Source organism: Astyanax mexicanus, chromosome 8 (assembly GCF_023375975.1).
Source record: "Astyanax mexicanus isolate ESR-SI-001 chromosome 8, AstMex3_surface, whole genome shotgun sequence".
Lineage (NCBI taxonomy): Eukaryota > Metazoa > Chordata > Actinopteri > Characiformes > Acestrorhamphidae > Astyanax > Astyanax mexicanus.
The window spans coordinates 50,066,662-50,090,778 of NC_064415.1; the positions used below are offsets into that span (position 1 = coordinate 50,066,662).

Sequence of the window (24,117 nt, forward strand, 5' to 3'; positions counted from 1 at the left end):
TGCCTTCGCCATGATCTGCTCTCTCTCACTCACTGAACAAATCCCGTCCGGGAGGGGGGAAAAACACTGCCCGCCCACACTAAAAACTGATTGGCTGTCTCACAGACTCTTTGCAGAGAACAGGCCAATCAGAACCCTCTCTGTTTTCTCTCTCTCCTTCCCACACACGATTAGAGAAAAAAAGTCTGTCGCCTGTGTGCGCGTTTGTGTGCAGTGCACTCTTGGGCACTCGTTCTGAATTCCGGGAGATTATATGTGACTTGCGGGCATCAGGGAGCCACTACTGAAATTAAAAGTAGCCTGTGTGCAGCTAATATAACAGTGTTAATTTATTCTTCCCTCAAAATAACTCAATATACAGCCAATAATGTCTAAACCACTGGCAAAAAAATGAGTATGAGTACGCCCCTAAAAGACTACACCCTAAAATGTCCAAAGTGTCAAAGTAAAAATGTCAATAAACAGTGATAATGGAACTGTGGTATGTGCTGACAATATTACATTATAGCACTTCCTCTCATGTATTAATGCTTAATTGACTTGTATTAAATAAAATTTTATTCAATTCTAAAAGATAATTTTACATGAAGCATTGTTCCACCTCACTAAAGGGCAGGATCACATGATGCTCCTGGATGGCAAATTAAGCCTGTAAGATGAGGTGTTGAGTGAGTGGGTGGAGCTGAGTGTGTAGTAGAGAGGATAGTAGAGAGGAGAGCTGAAACTCAGTGTGTTCTTCTCCCAGTGTGTGCTACACCACCATGATCATTTTCACTGTACTGCTGCTCTCTGCTCTTACAGGTAAACAGTTCAGAGATTATAAACCTATGAAGATCTAACATCTACTAACACACAGTTTCCTAATGCTGTTCATTAGCTACATGCTAACAGATCTATGAATGGTGGGTTAATCATTAATTCTATGATTTTATTTGTAGGTAACAGAGCTGAAGACGTCATCACTCCTAGCAGAGATGCTGTTTTTGCTGTTGAAGGTCAGAATGTTTCCCTCTCCTGTAACTACACTGTAAGTGCTGATAGTCTTCACTGGTATCGACAGTATTCAGGCTCTCCTCCCCAGTTCCTCATACTGGATTATTCAGGGACCACTATTAATGCTCAACCTCCAGTTCCTGGAATATTCATCATCCATCACAAAGGAATAAAAAAAGTGGATCTGGAGATCTCCTCTACTGCAGTATCAGACTCTGCTCTCTACTACTGTGCTCTGAGGCCCACAGTGACAGGAAACCCACCAAACACTGTACTAAAACCTTTCTTGTGAAATATGTAGAAACATTGATATTTCAGGAGGGGGCGCTGTAATTCTACAGCTGAAATTCTAGAGGTAATATTCTGTAATGAGATGAAGCGCCAAAAAACACTTAAAACACCTTCTGCAGTGTGGGCAGTGTGCCAAGTCCTGCTGGAAAATGAAATCTGCATCTCCATAAAAGTTGTCAGTAGCAGAGGGAAGCATAAAGTGCTGTAAGATTTTGTGGGAAAACAAAACTGCACTGACTTTAGACTTGATAATAAAACAGTGGATCAACACCAGCAGATGACATGTCTCTCCAAACCATCACTAATCATCAGTAAATTTCACATTTCATTTGTAAATCAAGGGATCAGAGTCTGGGGGAAGAGTGAAGAGACACACAGTCCAACCTGCTTGAGGTCTAGTGTGAAGTTTCCACCAATCAGTGATGGTTTGAAGAGTCATGTCATCAACAGTCCCAAACACAGTAATTTCATAATCTGATTCTAATAATAATTTCAGTTATAACTTTTATATGTTTCAAGTATAGACACTTTATTTCATGGTTACTCAAAGCAAATACACAAGAAACCTGTAGAATAATTGATAAAATTAAAAGTCTGTAGGTGTAAAACTTATTTGTTATATCTTAAAATTGTTATTACTGAATAAATCTGCAGATGTAGATACACTACAGGATATTAACTGTTGGAGGTGAGCTGTGTAAAGAAGAGTGTTTGGAGTGATCAGTGTCATTAAACTGTTTAGTTACAGTTACCAGTGAAGTGCAGGATCCAGAGTGAGCTTTAATGGGGTTGGTGTAGAGTGGATTATCCATTAAGATAACAATAATGGTAATGATAATTAGAATTATATAGTTAAACTCTATCTTAATATACAGGGACTTTATTAGAAATGGACCAGTAGAGGGCAGATTTCCTCTAAAACTGTAGAAGAACTGTAACAGATGGGGTGGTTTGTGTCACTGAGCTGCTGTAAGAAGGGAAGTGAGGGAAGCTGAAGTGAATTATGAACATTTAAACACTAGAGCAACACTGAGCTGCAGCACCACTGTTCAGTTATGACTCGTCTTCATCACTGGTGGCTTCCTTTTCTGATTTTAGGTAAGATTCAGTTAAAGCTGAAACAGAACATGTATTTCTCATTATCTCAGTGTGGAGAACAGTAAGTTAATATTGGACATATTTTAGTACGTCTCTATCTCTCCAGCAGGTTCCACTTCTGGTGAGGGAATAGAACCAAGTTCTTCCACTGTTAATGTCCTACAGGGAGGTTCTGTTACCCTGTCCTGCATATACAATGGATCTCTTTCAACTGATAGTCTGCTGTGGTACCGTCAGTATTCCAGATCCAGACCTGAGTTCCTGATCTTGGTGGATGAAGCTAACTCTGAGATTAAAGCGGATCCTCCAGTTGATGGAGTTTCTGCAAAAGTAAATGAAGAGAAAAACAGTGTGAATCTGATCATCTCCTCTACTGCAGTATCAGACTCTGCTCTCTACTACTGCGCTCTGAGGCCCACAGTGACAGGAAACCCACCAAACACTGTACTAAAACTTTACATATCAGACTTCAGTAGAGTTCCTGCCTTTTTATTTCCTACAATGTTATATTTGTGATTATACTTATTGGGACAGTTCCTATTTCTTACAATCAGTATTCTATTTAAATTCTAGAAGTGAACTGAACTCGGAAACTTCAGGAGGTGCGTGTGTATATAAAATATTTATTGAACAGAAATACAGAAGCTGCACTGCAAGATGTAAGTCACTAAAACAGAATGTCCTCATTTTTTACATGAATCTGTTTAATTACTGTATGCACAGAAAAATATTTACTGCTGACAGACAGACAGACAGACTAAACACTTGAACACAGCTTAACACTGGAGATACTGAATTTACAGTTTTTTTAAGCAATATCAGGTTTATGCAATGTTATATTTTTTGCTTTTATGTTAAATGATTTTATTGTTTATGAATGCTCTCGTTTTTACTACTTAGTAATAATATTGTACAGTTTAACCGCTGACTGTGTTTGTGGTTGATTTATTAACACTCTGATCTTCTACAAAGACAGAGAGCAGAGTGGAGCAGCTCCTCAGAGCAGGAGTTTCCTGTTGTAGTTTCTCATAACTGCTCTCACTTCAGAGAGATTCACACTAACACACAGATCAGCATTAGAGCACTGAGAGCTTAAACACACTACTGATTCCATCTGATCATATTCACAATGAAGACCATCCTCCTCATCATCATCATTACCATATCAGGTACTCACTGTCAAGATATGAATAATAATATTTGGAGCATTTAATTTTCCTTATTTTGTCATCAAAATCAAATGTATTTTTTTCTTTCAGGTGTTTTTGCTGCTGATTGGATTAAACCAGTTGATCTCTCTGTTTCTAAAACAGAAGGAGAATCTGTTACACTGACATGCACTTATGACTCAAGTAGTCAACATGTGTATCTCTACTGGTACAGACAGTATCCTAACAGAGCTCTACAGCATTTACTGTATAGAGGAGCTCGATCTCGAAGTGGTGAAGAAGACACTGCAGACAGTAGATTTGAGTCGCCTGAATTCGAATCATCCACTGATCTCACTGTTACAGTAGGACTGGCAGATACAGCTCTCTACTACTGTGCTCTTCAAGTTGCAGCACAGTGATACAAAGTCTCTGTTTACTTTGAACACAAGCAGATCAAAGTAATATCAAACCACACTGCTCATCTCTTATTACACTCTCTCAGAAATGACTGGATGTGGTTATGCAGGTGCCAATAATAAAACTGCCTAAAATAAACGTAAAATGAAGATAAATGTAGCTAGTATAGGATGCAGAGAGGTGTGGTCATTTTATGCTCAGTAAGACTAAGATAAATAACGTTTCAGGACAGTGATTTATCAGTCTACTCATGCTTAAGTATAGTTCAATAAAAAAAAGAAGGTAAGTGAATTACCGCAAGGTACTGTGAATTACCGCATTTGAGTAAGGGCTGATAGTGGGGTCCAGGGGGTGGATGGGATTGAGACCAGTGTACCAGTACCTGTCTCATCCTTTCATGCCCCTGCAATGACACTCCTCCACCATGTTCCACAGATGTATGCATTGAATTATGGGTTGTGCTTCTTGCAACTTCTTGTAGCTTCTGTGTTCCTGTTCATGAAGCCATTCCTGTTGATGTGTCAGATGAACAAATGACGACGCAAAATCTGCTACATGAAACAAATGTTTTAAATGTATTTACCGGGTAAATTAAATTCAAATATATAAAATGCAGATTTAAATACTTCGTTTTTCATCTTTACCAAAACATTCATTTACTATACCACTCTTTTTACAGGACATTCTTCCGTATAATTTTAACAAGTTTGAGTTTAATATGCCATTCATGAATGTGCAATTTATCATAAATATTACATTAAGTTAATATTATAAAAACAGCTGTAAATTTAGCTGAAAAGCTACACGTTACATCCTTTTTTTAGCTTTCACTCTTTAACTTTGTCCTAATGAAGTTTGATGTTATTCCGTTAGCAGGGTATCTTATTTTCATAGAAAATTTAATATTTAATCAATAAAATAGACGTAATATAAAAAAATATCAGAAATACAATGACAATATAATGCAATAAAAATGTATATAAATTATGAATAATCTGGTTCTGCTAACAGACTGGGGGGTTTGGGTTATCTAACTTTTATATGAACTGCTGCCAAAAATCTCTATGAAATGTAAAGTTATATTCTTTTTCATAAAAGACATCATTGTTAGAAGTGCTATCAGTAGAAAAAAAATCAGGACCCAATGCTACAGAGTTTTTTTTTTTTAAGAGTGGAGTCAATATAAGTACACAACAGAACTGACATAATAACAAAATAATACTCAAATCTGTTTTTTTTTATATTAGATGATAATTAATCGGTTTTGTTACATATGTAATAATTCAGACATTGCACGCACATTTTTTTTAATAACAGTAAATATAATGTAAAATTACATGTTTAGGTTGTAAAGCCACCTTTGGTTGGATTTAACTAATTATAAACAGATGTACAGAAAAAATCTGTCGTATATTTGTGATTAAAAATAATTCTACAAATGTTGTTCTAAGTCACTATAGGGTGGGCTTTGATTTATATTAGCAAATTTGTCACCCCCAACCCCCCCACAATGTCAAACCTGCTCCTACACCTTTGGTACAAATAAATACATTTTGATATCTGAGATGAACACTGATTTGATGCATTAAATGAAGGACAAATAAATATTGATTCAGTGTCATTTTGTTTTCTGGGTCATTTCTGGGTATTTGATGAACACGAAGTGTAATATGTTTTTTAGAACAGTTAAAGTCTTTAACTTTAAGGTACCAGTGAAACGAGGCAAACTTTTGCAGGACTTTTATTTTGACAGCTTGTTGCCGGATGTAACGCCATGGGCTCCAGAGCAGTACTAGATACTTTAGTTTAGAAACACAGCAGCAGATTGTTGGAGGTTAAGGTGGATTGTGGTGGATGTCCTAATAGTTTCAGCGCTTTGGACAGATGTTTGCTGTGGTTTAAAATGAAGACTGTATTCTCTGTAGGTGAATATGGAAGGGTGGTTAGAGTTTCCCCCGGTCTCCAGTAAAGTGGAGCAGCAGAAGATCCAGCTCTGATCAGCAGCGCCACACCTCTGTACTCAGACTGCTCTGCTGGAGGAACACCAAAATATTTGTGTATTAACTTTTATTAAAATGTAATACGTTTTCTTCTGTAAAGCTGAACATGTGAGGTTTTTGTGTGACAGTGATGATTTATATTGGTGTTGATCAGGGGCGTTGCTCAAAAAATACAATTACAGTGAAAAATGAACAGAAGTCATGTTAGAGCAGTGTTTCTTAACCCTGTTTCTGCATACTCTACTGCATATTTCCACTGTCCTGCATAGTCTTTATCTGCATTAGAGACACGTAATAAAGTAAGTGGAGGTATAATGTGTTTAATACACTGCTGGATATACATAATGACTGATTTATGGTCTATATGGGGCTAAGGGATTTTAACAGGTAAATTCAGTAAAGGACTGTTTATTAGCTGATCAGTTGGATCTGGTGGAAAATACACAATTTTAGGGCAGTGACCATGATTAAGAAACTGCTCTAAACTACGAACATAAAGTATTGTATTAAATTCTGCATATCCACAACATCCAGCTTCTAGCTAACTAGTCCGGTAAAAAAAGTTCTGTTCATTATTGCTTACAGTAAGTCCTGCAGTCCTAAATTAATAAACACAATTTAAAAATTAAATAGTTATTGGTTGATCAGGCACATCAGGGCAAGTAGAAAATTATATATATATTTTTCTTCTTAAACCTTGTCTAATCTATCTAATTCCAAAGTTAAACTGAGTAGTCACAAGCTGCACTTTATTATTACAAAACTGCATCAGAATCTCATCACAGTTTACATGGTTAGCTCTGTTATCTTTCTTTTCGAAACATCGCCTTATATCCATATTTGTTTTAGTGTCAGTTATCTGCAACCCGCTGCACAAACTCACAGTGGGGGGCTTTAAACAGACTAAAATCTGACACTCTCTCACATTTAAAGACAAGTCACAGCCTTTTTACTTTATATATCAATACTGTGATTTATCAGAGACTCACAACTTTTGTCCCCATCAACGGTATATTTTTCTGCCACTGTTAGTTCTTGATATTTTTTAATAGAATACATTTTGTGTTAAATTCGGCCTATAACCTTTTTTTGCTGCAACCTTGTATAAGAATCACAGTTTCACTGCTATACATTTGCCTTTGTTTTAGACAGAATTACTGCAATAAAGACCATCATTCTTGAAAAATGTGCATTTATTAAACTTGTTTGTATCCAAAATAACACTGCACAATAAGAGAAAGTAGTGCAAAATAAAAGAACTTTTCATATTATGACTTTAAAATGCTACCTGTGTTAAAATACTGTACATATTAAAGTAAGAAGCATATAAAAATATTGTGGCTTCTCGTAGCTCTCCTATTGATGGTTGACATTGTTCACGTCACTGTTTGTGTGAGCCAAGTAAGCCTCAGGACTTACAATAATATTAAACACGGTTAAGCGCCAGAACGCGAACCCGACTGACTAAAACTTTCAGTCCTAATTTGTATATTCAGGTCCTGTTTTAAATATCCATATAGTAAAATACACAGCAAATGAGCTAACTCAAGCAAAGACAGAGATAATCAGAAGCATGTCATTATTTTTAAAGAAGACATAAAATACTTTATGAAAGGAACGCTATATTTAAATGCAGCAGCCTAAGACCAAGCCTAAGTCTGTTAAAAAACTGTCAGCACAAAACAGTTAGATCTACTGTTCTGTCTAGTGTCCATACACGTGTGGTGTCTGCATGAAGTAATGATGAAAGCTAGAAGAGCAAAAAAAGGTCTAACTAACTTCAGTACTATTACTACAGGTCCTCTGTTCACTAACATTTGTTGTGATTGTATTTGGGTCATGGCTTAACAGTTCAAAAGGAGCTTCCAGGCTCAGTGGTTGCCCTTTCTCTTTTGTTAGGGTTATTTAGTTTATGTGTGTATGTTTGTGATGTAACTCACATTGTAGCAGCTGAAGGTTTTGTGTGTAAATAACTCTTTGTTTGTCTTGTTAGTCTGGAATTTAGTACTTAAAAACCTACAAATTTGCAAATATGTTAAGGAAAATGTGCCAGTTCAGTTATTTTCTTTTTCTATCACTAACTAATGTTTTCTTACATTTTTAATTAAGATTAGGTTTTCTTTTTTCTGTTTCTTCCAGAACTGAGTGCTGTCCTGTTCTAAGTCTTCTCCTGATCCCAGTGTCAACTTTCCTAACTTTCCTGGAGGAAGTTTAGCTACACAAACACAATCAGAAGATTTCCGAAAAAAAAAAAGATTTTAAGCTGCTGAACAAAGAGGAGAATATGGCATCCAGAGAAATCTCCAATACTCAACAAACACCTTCTCCTACACCTCACACACAAATGCAGAAAACTACAGACAAGGAGAAACCTCACCACTGCTCAGACTGTGAAAGGAGTTTTACTACAAGGAGTTATCTCAAATCACACCAGCGAATTCACACTGGAGAGAAACCATATCACTGTTCAGACTGTGGGATGGATTTTACTCAACCGTGTACTCTAAAAAAACACCAGCGTATTCACACTGGAGAGAAACCATATAACTGTTCAGACTGTGGGAAGGGATTTACTCAACTGAGTACTCTAAAAAAACACCAGCGTACTCACACTGGAGAGAAACCATATCAATGTTCAGACTGTGGAAAGGGTTTTAATGATCAGCGTAATTACAAAAATCACCAGCGCGTTCACACTGGAGAGAAACCGTATCACTGCCCAGTCTGTGGGAAGAGTTTTAGTCAGCAGAATACTCTTCTGCGACACCAGCGCATTCACACTGGAGAGAAACCATATTACTGCTCAGACTGTGGGATGAATTTTAGTCAGCAGGGAAATCTCAAAAGACACCAACTCATTCACACTGGAGAGAAACCGTATCATTGCTCAGACTGTGGAAAAAGTTTTAATAATGAGAGTAATTTCAAAACACACCAGCTCATTCACACTGGAGAGAAACCGTTCAAATGCTCAGACTGTGGGAAGAGTTTTATTTATAACTGGAGTCTCCAAACACATCAGCGCATTCACACAGGTGGTAAACCATTTCACTGCTCAGACTGTGGTTGGAGTTTTAATAAACAGAATGATCTGAAAAAACACCAGCGCATTCACACTGGAGAAAAACCATATTACTGTTCGGGCTGTTCAGTGAGCTTCAGGTATTTACAGTCATTCAAAAAACACAAGTGCATAAAGAGCAGTCATGGGAATGGGCAGTGATGCACCTAAAACCATTCCAGATCCCAACCCAGATCTATTGGTAATGTGCATAGAGTGAAAACTGTTGCTTAAACAGGTTCTGAACCATATTCATGAAGCAATTTATATATGTTATGTTTACTAATTGTTATGCCCAGCTTACGGCCCATAGACCAAATGTATTCTTCCAAGCCAACTCCTTGGAAGTAGATAAGATCCAGTCTGTTGATAATAACTGGCTGTTTATTTCTTATTTTACTCAAATCATGGCAACATTATTGTCATATATTGTGTTTTATATCAATGAGAGTACCTTTTAAATCCAGCTCAGGGCAAGCTTTTACCAGTAGCTGATTTTAAATGGCTTAAGTTAGATGGATGAGCTTGTTGATTAAATCTGGTCTTCCAGATGAGAACATAACTATTGTTATGTGTATCTTTTAATTTAGGTTCCCAGAGTCCCTGACTACATCAGGGAGACAAGCCTTAATCTTTCGTACAAGCTATACTTTCTGTTGAAAAGTAAAAGAAATACTTATTGATTAATCGGATATTGTTAAAGAATCTGAGAAGTAAATCTAATACTGCTGCCTTCTAAAAAACATTTTTTTTGTTTTGGCTCAGTACTGAAACTACACTCATAGTAATTTGTTTTAATGTGTTGAAGTTCATATATGTGTTGTATTTCATGTCATTTTTATCAAACTTGCAATAAACTATTAAGAGGTGAACTGGGCATCCTCTTCAGTGTGGTGATTGGAGGATTTGTCTGCTGATTTATGCAAGATGTATAAGACCACAGTGGAGAGAAATTACACTCCGCCAGGACCATGAGGCAACAGAACACTAAATTAACAACAACAAAAAAGCAAATACGACTCTAAGTTTGAGGTAATGAGGATAAGGTGCAGAGTTATGCAGTATGCTATTATATAAGTATACAGAGTGAGCTTTAATGGGGTTGGTGTGGAGTGGATTGTCCATAAAGGTGATAATAATAATCAGGATGATGATATAATATAATTCTATCTTCATATACAGAGACATAATTACAGTAATGGTCCAGTAGAGGGCAGATTTCCTCTAAAACTGTAGAAGAACTGTAACAGATGGTGTGGTTTGTGTCACTGAAGGAGGGAAGTGAGGGAAGCTGAAGTGAATTATGAACATTTAAACACTAGAGCAACACTGAGCTGCAGCACCACTGTTCAGTTATGACTCGTCTTCATCACTGGTGGCTTCCTTTTCTGATTTTAGGTAAGATTCAGTTAAAGCTGAAACAGAACATGTATTTCTCATTATCTCAGTGTGGAGAACAGTAAGTTAATGTAGGACAGATTTTAGTACGTCTCTATCTCTCCAGCAGGTTCCACTTCTGGTGAGGGAATAGAACCAAGTTCTTCCACTTTTAATGTCCTACAGGGAGGTTCTGTTACCCTGTCCTGCAAATACAATGGATCTCTTTCAACTGATAGTCTGCTGTGGTACCGTCAGTATTCCAGATCCAGACCTGAGTTCCTGATCTTGGTGGATGAAACTAACTATGAGATTAAAGCTGATCCTCCAGTTGATGGAGTTTCTGCAAAAGTAAATAAAGAGAAAAACAGTGTGAATCTGGAGATCTCCTCTACTGCAGTATCAGACTCTGCTCTCTACTACTGTGCTCTGAGGCCCACAGTGACAGGAAACCCACCAAACACTGTACTAAAACTCTAAATATCAGACTTCAGTAGAGTTTCTGCCTTTTTATCTCCTGGGATTTTATATTTGTTATTATACTCATTGGGACAGTTCCTATTTCTTACAATCATTATCTTATTTAAATACCAAGAGTGAATTGAACGTCACTAACACCAAACCTGAATCTCACTGAAGGTGCCTTTTTTTTTTTGATTTATTAATTTTAATCACATGTATACAATTAACTAAGAGAATTTAATTAAAGCGAGTATACAGCTACGATGGATCTGCCCAGCACTACAGCTGCAGTGGTGGTTCTTTTATTTATTTATTTTAGTTTTCTGGGTTTCAGTGATTTGGACGGGAGATGCTTATTACTCTTTTCTTAAAACAACCTTCGTGGTAATAAAGATTAAAATGACATTCCAGCATTTTTGGATATTTTCATACATGTTTTTTTTTCACTGTGTTAAAATGACTTCATCTTTTAAACTGTGCCCCTAATTTCCGTGCCAATGTTTGGGACAATGTTTGGGCAGGTGTTAATGATGACTCAGGTTTGTTCCCATGCTTCATCAGTTGCAGACTATTGTTAAGAAGGAAATATGTTCATGTTCGTGGGTGTGTATTTGTAAGATACTATTATACAAAATCTTTCTTAAACAGAAACACAGAGACTGCTCTGCAAGATGCAAGTCACTAAAACATAATGTCCTACTTTTTACATTAATCTTTTTAAATACTGTGTGCCAAGGGCGTCGCCTGGCATGGGCTTACGGTTCTTCTGCCCCAAAGATGGGCAACAATGTATTTGTGATGACATTGTTTTTGGAGCTGTGTTCTGATAGCTTTGGAAATAGTTAGATAGGTAGAAAAACTATGTATGTAATGTTCAACTTGCCCTGATGTACCTGAACTACCAATAACTATTTCATTTTCAAATTGTGTTTTTTAATTTAGGATTGCAGGACTTACTGTAAGCTATATAGAACAAATACTCTGGATGGATATAACTGATCAGCTGATAAATAATTCTTTATTAAGTTTACATGTTAAAATCCTTTAGCCCCCTATGGAACATAAATCAATCATTATGTATATCCAGCAGTATATTAGGGCGTTTTCACACCTGTAGTTAGTTTCTCTGGTCCGAATCATTTGATGAGTTCGTTTACTTAGAGCGTTTTCTCCCTCTGTTTAGTCTGGTTTCACACAGGCATAAATGTAAACGCACCAAAATGCGCACCAATAAACACGCAAGCAGGCTGTGTCCTCTGATTGGTCAGAGCGTGGTCTGGCGTGGAAGTAAATATACATATACAGAAAAAGTAAATATAGCGAGAAGATTCTGTGTTCCAGCGCATATGTGTTTTTACACTGAACGCTGAAACGTTGTGCTTTTAAACAGCGTTTCTATGTGCAGCGCAGATGTAAACATAGTAAACAGAGTTACACGGCCGTGAGCAGTGAACGCAGCGCAGACGGCGCGTGCATGGACACAGCGTTTGTTCTTAGCTGTGGTAATTAGCGTTATCTGGCTAATATATCAGTTTAAACTGTGCTTGCTTTATTAGCAGTTTAGCTCAAATAAATGACTTATATTTAATAGCTGGATCCGATCGAGACCGGATCACGTTCTCACCACAAGCGAACCGCTCCAGAGTTCGTTTGGTACCGGACTGAGACCACTTCCTCTAGCTGGTCTCGGTCCGGTTCTTTTGATCCGCACCCGAGTGCGATTACTGTTTTCACACCTGCTCAATCGAACCGCACTAAAGTTACAAACAAGTTCATTTTAACCGGACCAAACAGTGCTGGTGTGAAAACGCCCTTAGACACAGCATACTACCACTTACTTTATTAAAGTACCTTTAAAGCAGAGAAAGCTCTAGAATATGCAGAACAGTGGGAGTATACAGTAGAATACACAGGAACAGGGTTGAGAAACACTGATCAAACCTTACTTCTGTTCATTTGTAGTTTACAGTAAGATCACAGTAAGACCACATGTCCTGAGTAAATAGAGGAATTCCAGGCAAATCCAAATGTTTTTTTCTGTTTTTTCTTTTTCTTTTTTCACTGTAATTGTATGTTTTGAACAACTATACAGCAATGTATTCAATAGTGTGACAATGTTTAATTAAGCAAGGTTTAGAAAAGTATAAAGAGAAAGAGAATGTTGCGAAAGTAGTTACTTTTAATAGGTGAGTTGTGAATGTTGCAAAATCAATTAATAGAAGGGGGTAAACGAGATGGTTGAGCCGGAGAGAGAAAATATTCACTGCTGAATTAAGACCTACATACACACACATGTGTGTCTTATATACTAAACCCTCCTGAGACAACATAATAATTATAATAATAATTATTATTATAATAATATTATACAGTTGAACAGTTGACTGTGCTTGTGGTTCATGTATTAACACTGATCTTCTACAAAGACAGAGAGCAGAGTGGAGCAGCTCCTCAGAGCAGGAGTTTCCTGTTGTAGTTTCTCATAACTGCTCTCACTTCAGAGAGATTCACACTAACACACAGATCAGCATTAGAGCACTGAGAGCTTAAAGGGATAGTTCGGGATTTTTGACATGAATCTGTATGGCATCAACATGACCAGTGTCGTGCATTCTCACTGACTTACCCCCGACCATGAAAGTAGTGCCCCAGTAATAATGAGGCGTGACTTTTGCAGACACCGTTTTTTGTTATGCAAATAAATCACTCTTTTGCACTCGTACTGTTTTGGGAAGAAAAACGCTTTCGTTTCGTGACCCCAGCAAACATGCCGGACTACTTTCGGCTCGGACAATACTGGACAAGAACTCCGCTCACCGGACATGGTCGGGGGTAAGTCAGTGAGAATGCACGACACTGGTCATGTTGATGCCATACAGGTTCATGTCAAAAATCCCGAACTATCCCTTTAAACACACTGCTGATTCCATCTGATCTTATTCACAATGAAGAACATCCTCCTCATCATCCTCATTACCATATCAGGTACTCACTGTCAAGATATGATTAATAATATTTAGAACATTTAATTTTCATTCTTTTCTAAAATGTAATGTTCCTGTTTTTCTTTCAGGTGTTTTTGCTGCTGATTGGATTAAACCAGATGATCTGTCTAATGTGGGCTAAACCAGGCAATACGCGACGCAGGTGTATGAGTGAGCAGTCCTTATATACTGCAGAGAATAATCAATATTCGGGACTTCCTGGCCGGGGCAGGTGAGGTGTCACGTGATCGGCAGTGAGTGTGATGTCAGCGGGTGGTGCATTCTGGATGTCGTAGTTGTCTAACTGAGAACCTCCGTTGGAGCTAAGTGTGGAAGGACAGGGAGTGCCTACAACACCAGACGTGACACCTCCTTGTATTGACAAACTCTCTAAATCTAAATGTTTTTTGAAATAATTATTAAGTAGATTAACAAACATGGCTCCGGTAAGCCCACAGTTTAACTGTCTCTCCATCCACATCATTGACTAAACGTTGTACCTACAATACAAAAAGAAGAAAAAAAGTATGATTTTATTCAGCATAGTATCCAACCGCTTTTTAAAACAACCAAATGAAGCAAGTGCTTTTGGAAGAACTGAAAACTGAATCTGAAGTTTTCCTTGGTTTTCTGTTATGTAGCCCATTTGTTAAGCTATTCTTTGTTAATCTAGTTTACTTTCAGTATACCAGACAGCACATATCAGCTGCTGTTAACTAATATAAAGTACAGACTATGCATGACAGAACAAAATCAAGAAACTGAAATTAGAAGTAACAGAAATTAGTCATATTCTGTTGTGTTTTACATATATATTTTTTTGTTATTTTTTTATTAAACATTACTTTTATCATGCCCTCAATTTGGACATTCTACTGGTTAGGCTCATGATAGAGCCTATAGGAGTCTATAGAGCGCACTCCCTCTCTCTCACTCTATCTCTCAATATATTCAGAAAAAAATATTTGTAGTTTAAGTTTTAGTATATGTTTTTATATTTCCACATATATACATATATTCAAATTACATTGTAATATGGTGTGAAATGTTATTGCACATTGAATTAAGAATGGGTATAATGTGGTAAAGTCAATTCATCCTAATTATTTATCATTACTATATAAAAGTATATCATTGCTCACATGCAAATATGTACCCTTTGCATTATTTTTCATTATCTACACACATAGGAAGACGAACACACATAATGAAATTCTTTAAACATACTTCAAATTATGTTGGGAATACCTTGTTATAAAAGTCCCAAAATTCTTGTAACCTTTGCTGGCACTACATTCAAAATATTTCCCCTTCTGTTACATTGAAGAGTTTATGATAAATAATCTTTTTTTTATTCTGAGTGTCATATGCCTTTCCTGGATTTGTGCTGAAACTAAATGTTCAGGTGTGCTACAGTGAAATGCAACTGGGTAAGATTGAACTTGCATGTATGTTTGAGTAAGTGAGTGAACCTGCATGAATGAGTGAGTGTTGCTGTATAAATATTACATTTGTGAATAATGTACAGTAAAAATGTGTTAAACGAATGAAATATTGAATACTAACTTATAACTATACTAATAACTTAAGTAATAGCTATAACGTATGTATCTAAGAGCATTATTTATGTATTTATATGCAGTTCATATCATATAGTGTGATAAAATAGACCTATGGTGTGAAAAGAAAACCATCACGCTATATGAAGTTTCATGTACTTAGCATGACTTTAGGCAATGTGGTACTTGATTTTTCTGAAAGAATAAAGAGCAATAACACAGCCTGTTACTTTCAGTGTCTTTCTGATGTGTTGTTCTTCCTCCTGTAAGAAGGAGGACCCCACTCCCTAAAGGTCTCCTCACAACTGCCCGTTTAAAAAAAGGAGTATGGTGTCACACCATATGACATTCATTTTTGGGACACAATGTTTTAGTTAATGGTGGCTTCAAAATATTATGCCGAACTTTTGGCCAAGCAGACTCCCAAAATAGACATTTGGGGAATTAATGTATGATTAATTAAACAGAAAATGAATTAATTTGCTTGTTTTTATTCAAAATCTATCTTTGTGAAATGTGATTAGTTGCTGTACTTGCCAATTTATAAAGACATACGTTATCCAGCGCAGCGCCGCGTAAATTCAAGTATAGGTCTCTGCAGACCGGACTAGTGGGCGTGTCGAAGTGTATGGGCGTGTCGAAAGGTGGGCGTCTTTGAAATGTGTGGGCGTGTCGAAAGGTGGTTTACGCAATAGAGTGGGCGTGTCAAAACTTTACTGCCGAAAAGGATTAAATACGCTTATAATAATCACAACTCCACCAATTTTACCCGATTTTCACACGGTTTGGTTTGTTACAAACAGCAGAGATTTAGCAGTTATATTATGTTCTTTAACAAAGACAGACATATGGTATGCCATATTAAAAAGTGTATAAATTAATTAATTTTATATTTATATGTACATAGACACACATTAATTAATGTATGCACTTATTAATATGCCATACCATATGTCTGTCTTTGTTAAAGAGCACAATATAAAGTATTTAAGCATGAAAGCACATATTTGTTATGTGTCACAGCGTCCTGAATCATTACTACATCATACTATAGTTGGTAGAGTTGTGAATATTATAAAGGTTTATTAAACTCCTTTCTCAGTGTAAATAAATCCACTGGGGACGCATGGTTGCCAACTCCAAAATGGCGGCCACGCTGAAACTTCAGGTCCAATAGACCAATAGTCGACCACCTTTCGACACACCCACTACTCCGAGCTACAGAGACCCACGTCTCCGTAAAGTCGAACAAGCCTAATCACTTACCTATGAAACAGTATTGTAGTGGCGCGCCGTCTAAAAGTTCCATTTTCGTACCACAACTGAACTGCAGGAGCCAGAAGGCTTGAATTTGGTTTAAGAACATTTACTAAACTCAAAAAATCATCTCACAATCACACAGTCAAAAAACTGTGTTCCTCAGAGCTCTTGCAGCTTCCAACTGATGAGCCTTAAACAACACACAACTTCCACCTAGAGGAGCACAACAATACTTCTCCAACACCAACAATTTACTTATCACTAGAAACATAGCAATCTGGGATTTATCTGAAAAGATCTTTCATTTTAAAATAACTTTTGACTTAAAAACCATAAAATACGGAATTAGTAAAGAAAACCTCTCGAGATCCCAAATAGATTTCGTATGTTTATGGGTATGTATTGTTGAAAATAAAATGTGGAAAAATCGATGTAAGATTGCTATGGATAATTGTGTAATTCCAGGTCTCTGTGTTTTAAAACAAGCTCTTGCTGATATTAAAAAAGAATAAAAGGTTCTGAAAAATACTTAAATGATGTTGGAAATAAATTTGTTTTATTTTAAAAAAATTAGAATTTTGTATGAAATTGTAACCTGTATTTTATTTTCAGTTTTATTGGTGTATGTAACAAGGATGTAATGATGAAACATGACTGAAATATTTTGTATGTACTGTTTTCTTGTAAATTGACTTGTAAAAAACTTCAATAAAATTTATATAAAAGAAACATAGCAAACATAGCAGAAACTATAATAGTTTTGTTTCTTTCTGAATTTTGGCTCTTACAAGGATGAATCTCCAAACATCGGCAGCAAATTGTCTTTCCTTTTTCCATTTGTGGGAATGTACTGCTGCTATGTAGCTGACCAACTATTACAGAAAAAAACATCATTATTTACTTTTTTAATACATTTCCGTCACTCCATAATGTCCATACTAGAGTATTTTATTTATAACATAAAACAATTGAATAAGCAATCAAAGAAAAGTTTCATACAATTATACATTCCTACACAGTCAAATTATCTATTTTGTCATTTTAGTTGCATAGAACAAAAATGTAACATGCTTCATAAACTTCTTATTTATTTACAAATAATAGTGAGAAATTTACTTTCCCACTATTTCAGATGTGATACTACAATAAGCATACTGATCATTAAAATACATTAAAAAATGTATAATGGTAAGAGAGAAAACCCAAAGAAAAAACTCACAATCATAATTCCAATTTTTACACATGAAAATCACTCAGTTACACTTTAATCTACAGTTATTACGGATAACAGTTAAACTATTTACACATTAAATCACTGAGTTACAGGTTAATCTATAGTTATTTCGGATAACAGTTAAACTATTTACATAATAAATCACTGAGTTACAGGTTAATACAGTTATTACGGACAACAGTTAAACTATTTACACATTAAATCACTGACTGACTGATAACCTACAATGTACAGTTCAACTACAATTATACATTTACTAGTATTTTTATATTTATATTTTTACAATTATATTTGATGGTAAAGTTTATAATTAGAGAGTGGGGACAGGTAACAAATGCAATTTTTTCAGTCTCCTAAGTAGTTATTATTATAAGGTCAATGTACAAGACAATATGATTATATTATATAATAAAAATGTATTTGAATTTTTTTTTGTGCACATTTATAAATGTAATTTCCTCGGGACACAAATGGCATATATAATTAAAACAATATATATATATATATATATATATATATATATATATATATATATATATATATATATATATATATATATATAATTAAGGTAAGTAAAGTGTAAAACAACCAACATGTATAAAGTTTATTCAACGTAAAATGGATGTGCACAAATAGATCAGTTCTGACGTGTTTTTTTATTTGTATGTTTGTTGCCTTGGCAACAGCGATCCACAACGTTCTGTCTGTGACGTCACCGTGCGCTCGAGGTATTAAAAAGCAGGAGAGCGCGGTAGACTTCAGTAGTTTGCAGAATTTCTGCGTAGCGTCACATGTGGTCCGATCGAGCGGGTAAAATGAGCTTCATACTGGAGAAAGCAGTGTATGTACTGCTCCGCGTGGTCGAAGCTCTGCTTGTAGCCTATACCTATAGCCTCTAGCTATTACTGTAGGATGAGATGAAATGGAGCAGGAGAGAGGAAATAGAGGAGATGAGAGGAGATTGGGGAGGAGATGGAAGAGGAGAGAGTATATAGAGGAGATTGAGAAGGAGGAGATGGACGAGAGGAGTAGGAAAGTAAACAAATCGCTCCTGAGAGATCAAATTGCTCTGAGACAAGGAAACGCGGGATGGTTCGTTTTTAGCGTCTAGTTCGAGCCGCTCTCCGGCGCTGATAGCCCGTCTTTAGCGTCTGGTTAGAGCCGCGCTCCGGCGCTGATAGACCGTCTTTAGCGTCTGGTTAGAGCCGCGCTCCGGCGCTGATAGACCGTCTTTAGCGTCTGGTTAGAGCCGCGCTCCGGCGCTGATAGACCGTCTTTAGCGTCTGGTTAGAGCCGCGCTCCGGCGCTGATAGACCGTCTTTAGCGTCTGGTTAGAGCCGCGCTCCGGCGCTGATGGACCGTCTTTAGCGTCTGGTTAGAGCCGCGCTCCAGCGCTGATAGCCCGGCTTCAGCGTCTGGATCGATACGCTTTGGCGCGGATAGTCCCCCCCCCCCCCCCCCCCCCCCCCCAAAAAAAAGTAACTCCGCCAAAGTGAGTCTTTTAAGGTCACTTTGCCGGTCCCAAGCCCGGGTAAAGGAGGAGGGTTGAACGAAGAATAGCAGTTCCCTAACGAAAAGTGTTAAAATGATTCACATTCATTACTCAAGTAGAAGTATAGATACTGGGGATGAAGTATCAACTCAAATATTTTAATTAAGTAAAAGTATAAATATTGAATATAGTAATAATATAACGTACCAGTCAAAAGTTTGGACAAGATTCGATTCGATGTTGCGGATCTGCAGTTCTGTTTTGAATGTTAAAAGCACTTGTGTTATCCACAGCACATAGTGGATTTTTTTTTGCAACTGTTTTTTCTTATTCTTTGAAGTGTCTATTTTAAGATTCTGACAGGTAACGGGATGAAATAATGTCATATGACATTTATTTTTAACCCTTTAATGCATCTATGCCAATTCCGAACCGGAAAAAAATGAAGAAATTGACATAGCTCCTTGAGTTAACAACCTATACATATAATGAGCACACCTTTCCATACATTTCTGGGCCAAGGAATTTAACATAATAGTTATTTTAAGTTTTTAACATATTTCGAATTAATTCTGGGACAAAAATATAAACAAATTAGCAGAAAATGTTAATTTGCCTGTGTGTTTTTACATTATACTAAAATCCTGTGCATTAAATAAAAACATCTTGAGATTTTTCTTAATCTTTGAAGTGTCTATTTTAAGATTCTGACAGGTAACAGGACAACAAATGTCCTTTGGGGCTTATTTTTAACCTTTTACTACATCTATCCCGATTTCGAACTTGAAAAAATTATAAAGAAAATGGCATAGCTCCTTCAGTTAAAAACCTATACAGACAAATGAGTACACTTTTCCAATTCTGGGCCAAGGAATTCAATAGAATGGTTGTTTTTAAGTTTTTGACTTGATGATAAAATCCAACAATGTACTAAAAATTAAGTACTAGTATAGTGGGGTACTAATAATTTTAATCCTCATTATCACCATTGAAGAGATCATCAAAGTCTATCTTTTAAATCTTTATCCCTTCCTCCTGGTCACCTGTCCCCTCTCCAATCAATTATGTCTCTTCTGCTCTTGCAAAAATGTCAACAAGAGAAGGAGAGAAGATGGGGCTGGGTAGTACTTTATTTTTAGGACCTGCCCATCAAACTGTGTCATCACAGACAAGAAATCTGATTTCACTCCATCTTCACCCCTTCAATCGAATAGCTTTAACCACCTTGCCTTCAGAAAGATTTCTTTTAATTTGGTCCATAGACACATCCAAGCATATGTCTTTACAAATTACCAACACTTAATGTTTTAGCTCCTGCCACACCCACAATGTCAGCTTTCAGATCAGCAGTTAGTTTAAGGGGGCTCACATAAGAAACTGCTTCAGATTCAAATTTCAGAACCACCAAATCCTCCTCCTTCTTCTCCCCATCCTCTTTAGATTTCCCATCATCGCGCCTACCTTTCTTACAAACTGTATGCCATTCTCCTCTGTCCCCCCCCAACCCCCGCCTTTTTTACCTTTTTTGAAACAGGTCTGACTCGCTGCCTGACCCCTCGTCACTTCCTTCCATTACTACTCAGTCACAGCTCAGTTTCCGCCAACTGCCAGCCGCCGGGCAATGCTGCGTGTCACTGTCCGATGACAATTATATCATTTCCTCTACGTTACTACAGCTGCTAGTTTCACTCCCCAATTTGTACTATGTATGCATAGTAGAAGTAAACCGTTTTAAACAGCCAGTTACTAAGTGAATTAGACAAAGGGTTCCAGCGGGTGTCTGCTATTAATTCACATTTATCATTACATATTTAACATTTTAGCTGCACATTTGTAGTCTGGGTCGACAAGTACAAGAGTAAAATCACTTATTTTATTCAAAGTAGATTAGATTTAATAAATAGTGAAACTGAATCAGTGAATGCCTTAGTAATGTAATTTGCTAATGTTGATTTTTCAAGGTAAATTATACAAAACATTATACAAGTATTATAGATAAATGGTATTCTCTGGGTCACCTGGGTGGGTCGTTTTTTTTGTTTTGATATTTAAAAAAATGATTTAATTTAATACAGTTATGATGGTTAAAACATGTAACATAGGTTTTTTATTTATGTTAAAATCTCTTTTTTTGATGCCATGATTGTGGATGGTGACATTGCAATACATTTGTAAAATCATGGAACAAGAAGCCACCTTTAAAGAAATAAATATTTACATTAAGTTGTGATGTGGTAATGTTTTCCAAATCACCATAACGGACATTAATGAGAGTGTGTAGTTGTGAACTTACCTTGTTGTTCTTTCTCTAAGAGGGCTGGGGGTCCAAATGGGACTGATCTGAAAGTGCCACCTGTTTTAACCCCACCGGGAGGATCCACCGTTGGGGAGAGAACAGGGTTCCCTTTTATCGGGGAAACCTGTAAAAATGAATACATATAGATTATAGAGTTTGGCCAATCCTTATAATACTTACTGGTAATATTTGTTTGTAATAACCTGGGTTCAATCATTATTCAGTTCACATTTTTTCCCAGATGGAAGTCTGAGTCTGGTTCATAAATAGTGTGTATATAAATATATGACCTATACCATCCGTTTCTTTTCTGTTTTATACAGTGTTTTTGTTTGTCTTTTTCCAAATTGTGTGTTTGCATCCAATCTCTGGAGCCACTTAAATGTATGGTCCACCCCACACCCAAAGACCTTTCTATTTAGCCTCACATAAACCCAAAATCCCCAAGTGGGGTAGCAACAACATTCTGGACATACTGTCTTTTATCATTACTTTGATATATAAGAAGATGTATTGGACCTATATAGAGTCGCCCTCATTATAGATTTCTTTTGTTTTTGTATTTTTGTCATATGTACATTTTCAGATTATCAAGCAAACTTAATAATCAAACCAATCAGTGGCGTGCACAGACATTTTGGGGGGCAAGTGCTCAGGGGGGAAAAAGGGCACTTTTTAGTGCATGTGAAACACTTCATTATAAAAAAAATTACACACACATGTTGAATGAAATTTGACTTTTATTTTTAACATTCTCTAAACGTGAGTTGTCAATGGAAAAATGTCACACCACCAACTGATAAAATACATAGTAGTTTGGTGCTGTATGAGACATATTACTGCACAACAAACTGATTTCAGGTTGGGTTTAGAGGGCAAACGGTAGGATTTTACTTGATGTGTATGTTACGTGGCTGGTGGGACTGTTGCCGTGCGTGCTGTGCTGAAGACTTGCTGAACTGAACTGCTGCTGCAGTGCATCTAGTGTGACTTGCTAGCAAGGACGTAGGAGCAGGTTTGATATTGGGGAGGACACATCTATAATGTAATATAATTATAATATAATATAAAGTAATCTGCTCATTTGAATAAGCCCATTTTATAGTCTCTTAAAACAACATTTGTGGAATTACCTTTAATCACAAATAAACCATTATTTTTGTACTTCTGTTTGTTATTAGTTACATCCAAGTAAAGGTCACTTTACAACCTAAACATGTTACTCCACTTTACATTTACTGATGATAAAAAAATATATACGTGCAATGTCTGAACTATATATAAATATATGAAAAAAACTGATGCGGTATCACCTAATGTTTAAAAGAATATAACAGATATTATTATTATTACTATTATTATTATTATGTATTGGCATGTCAATTCTGTTGTATTTACGTTATTAGTACATTTACGCCACCTTTTTTCAACTAAAAGTACTTATGATGGTGGTCTTTTACGTAAAAGAATGTAACCTTATGTTTCATAGAGATTTTTAGCAGATGTTAATATAAACTTTAGATGGCCCAAACCCTCCTAGTCTGTTAGTTTCATGAGCTTTTACTAAAGGACCAGATATATTTCATTAGTAAATCTAAGGGGCTAAGGGATTTTAAAAGGTTAACTCAATAAATGAGAGTTTATTAGCTGATCATATGGATGGGTTAAGAAACTGCTTTAAACTACCTACATGAAGTACTGTACTAAATTCTGTCTATTCACTACATCCAGCTTCTAGCTAACTAGTTAAGCTAGCTAAAATAATTTTCCTTCATTATAATTTACAGTACTCCTAGTCTACAAGTCACAATGACTATCACAAGCTCACAGAGGGTTTGATCTGTGGGTTTTGAGTCGTTTATTTTTAACCAGCTATCAGAAATAATCTCATAACAGTGTACATGGTAAGCTCCGTTACCTTTTAGAAAAATCGCTGTATATCCAGATCTGTTTTAACGTCAGCTCGCTGCACCCCGCTGCTGAATCTAAAAAAGAAAACTTTAGAAATCCTCCACTCTCCTCCGCAAAACAGCGAGCTGATTGGCTGTTTCTATTAAGAGGCGGGACTTTCTTCCTGAACCGGCTTCGTGATTGGCCTATGCTTGCGCGACCGCGCGGGGTCACGTGACAGAGGAAGAGAGCGGTGTCGTGTGTGAGCTGATTTCAGGGCATTCTGTTTTCACTCGTTTTTAATCGTTTAGGTTTTCAAAAGATCATTTCAACACGGCTTCAGTAAAATCTTAATAATAATAATAATAATAATAATAATAATAATAATAATAATAATAATAATAATAATAATAATAATAATAATAATAATATTTAAACAAAAAAAAACGAAGTTTCAAAAGGGCACTTTGGTTAATGAAGGGCAGAGTTGGTGTCTATGTGTGCACGCCTATGAAACCAATATAACCTGAGTAGATATAAAAAACCCTTTGT

At 36.4% G+C, this 24,117-nt stretch overlaps 2 protein-coding genes and 1 gene segment (V, D, J or C); all 3 read left to right on the forward strand.

The window, feature by feature from the left end:
• The window catches only part of LOC125803862 (gastrula zinc finger protein XlCGF7.1-like), a 102,156-nt gene extending 91,285 nt beyond the window's left edge, over positions 1-10,871 (forward strand). Inside the window, exon 3 of one of the 2 annotated variants that reach the window (XR_007440230.1) lies at positions 9,602-10,871. Coding sequence is in view for 1 of the 2 variants with exons in the window: in XM_049482415.1 (XP_049338372.1) it covers positions 8,235-9,173 (939 nt within the window). In the remaining variant the exon portion in view is untranslated. Of the gene's footprint in view, positions 1-8,089 lie in introns of both variants that reach the window. The other variant, XM_049482415.1, reaches the window with a different exon arrangement.
• LOC125803863 (gastrula zinc finger protein XlCGF7.1-like) overlaps positions 1-24,117 on the forward strand; it is a 165,753-nt gene that overhangs the window by 95,340 nt on the left and 46,296 nt on the right. The window contains exon 1 of one of the 2 annotated variants that reach the window (XM_049482419.1): positions 5,689-6,027. The exons of the other annotated variant lie outside the window; for it this stretch is intronic. The gene's annotated coding sequence lies outside the window, so the exon portion shown is untranslated. Of the gene's footprint in view, positions 1-5,688; positions 6,028-24,117 lie in introns of those variants that run through there. 2 annotated transcript variants of the gene reach the window in all.
• LOC125803938 (Ig kappa chain V-VI region J539-like) lies at positions 661-1,285 on the forward strand. The segment is given in 2 exon segments: positions 661-801; positions 939-1,285. Coding segments are annotated over 2 exon segments (387 nt in total).